Here is a 434-nt window from a genome sequence, read left to right as displayed (position 1 = left end):
CCGCCCGCCCGTGGCGGGCCCCGCTCGACGCCCCCGACCCGGAGCCGGAGCCGGAGCGTGCAGCGCGGAGCGGGAACCACGGCCCCGCCCGCCTTCGAGCCCGGGGCCCAGGCTCCCCGGCGGACCCCGTCCGCCCGTACGGCGGCCGAAGAGACTCACCTTCATCGCGCCCACCGCTCGCTGCGCAGCGCCCCCCTGCGCATGCGCCGCCGGCGGAGCGGCGAGCCCGACCCCGCCCGCCCAGGGCGTCGCTGTCACCCCGGAGACGGAGAAGGCGGAGGAAGGGCAGAGCCGTCACCGCCGGAGGGCGGGCCCCCGCCCCGCATCCAATGGGGAGGCGGGCCCGAGGCGCCGGGCGGCAGCAGGCCCCTCCCTCCGCCGGCAAGGGGCGGGACCCTGTCAGGGGGCAGGGGCGGGGGGGGGGGGGCGGCCCC

At 82.0% G+C, this 434-nt stretch overlaps 1 protein-coding gene across 1 annotated transcript in view; it reads right to left on the bottom strand.

Moving 5' to 3' along the window:
- WDR19 (WD repeat domain 19) overlaps positions 1-165 on the bottom strand; it is a 47,004-nt gene extending 46,839 nt beyond the window's left edge. Inside the window, exon 1 of the mRNA XM_010574540.1 lies at positions 160-165. Within this exon, the coding sequence (XP_010572842.1) occupies positions 160-165 (6 nt within the window). The remainder of the gene's footprint in view (positions 1-159) is intronic.
- Positions 166-434: the final 269 nt, after the last annotated feature.

This window comes from Haliaeetus leucocephalus, unplaced genomic scaffold, assembly GCF_000737465.1.
Source record: "Haliaeetus leucocephalus isolate CR32 unplaced genomic scaffold, Haliaeetus_leucocephalus-4.0 Scaffold439, whole genome shotgun sequence".
Taxonomy (NCBI): Eukaryota; Metazoa; Chordata; class Aves; order Accipitriformes; family Accipitridae; genus Haliaeetus; species Haliaeetus leucocephalus.
This window is presented reverse-complemented; position numbering and strand designations above follow the sequence as displayed.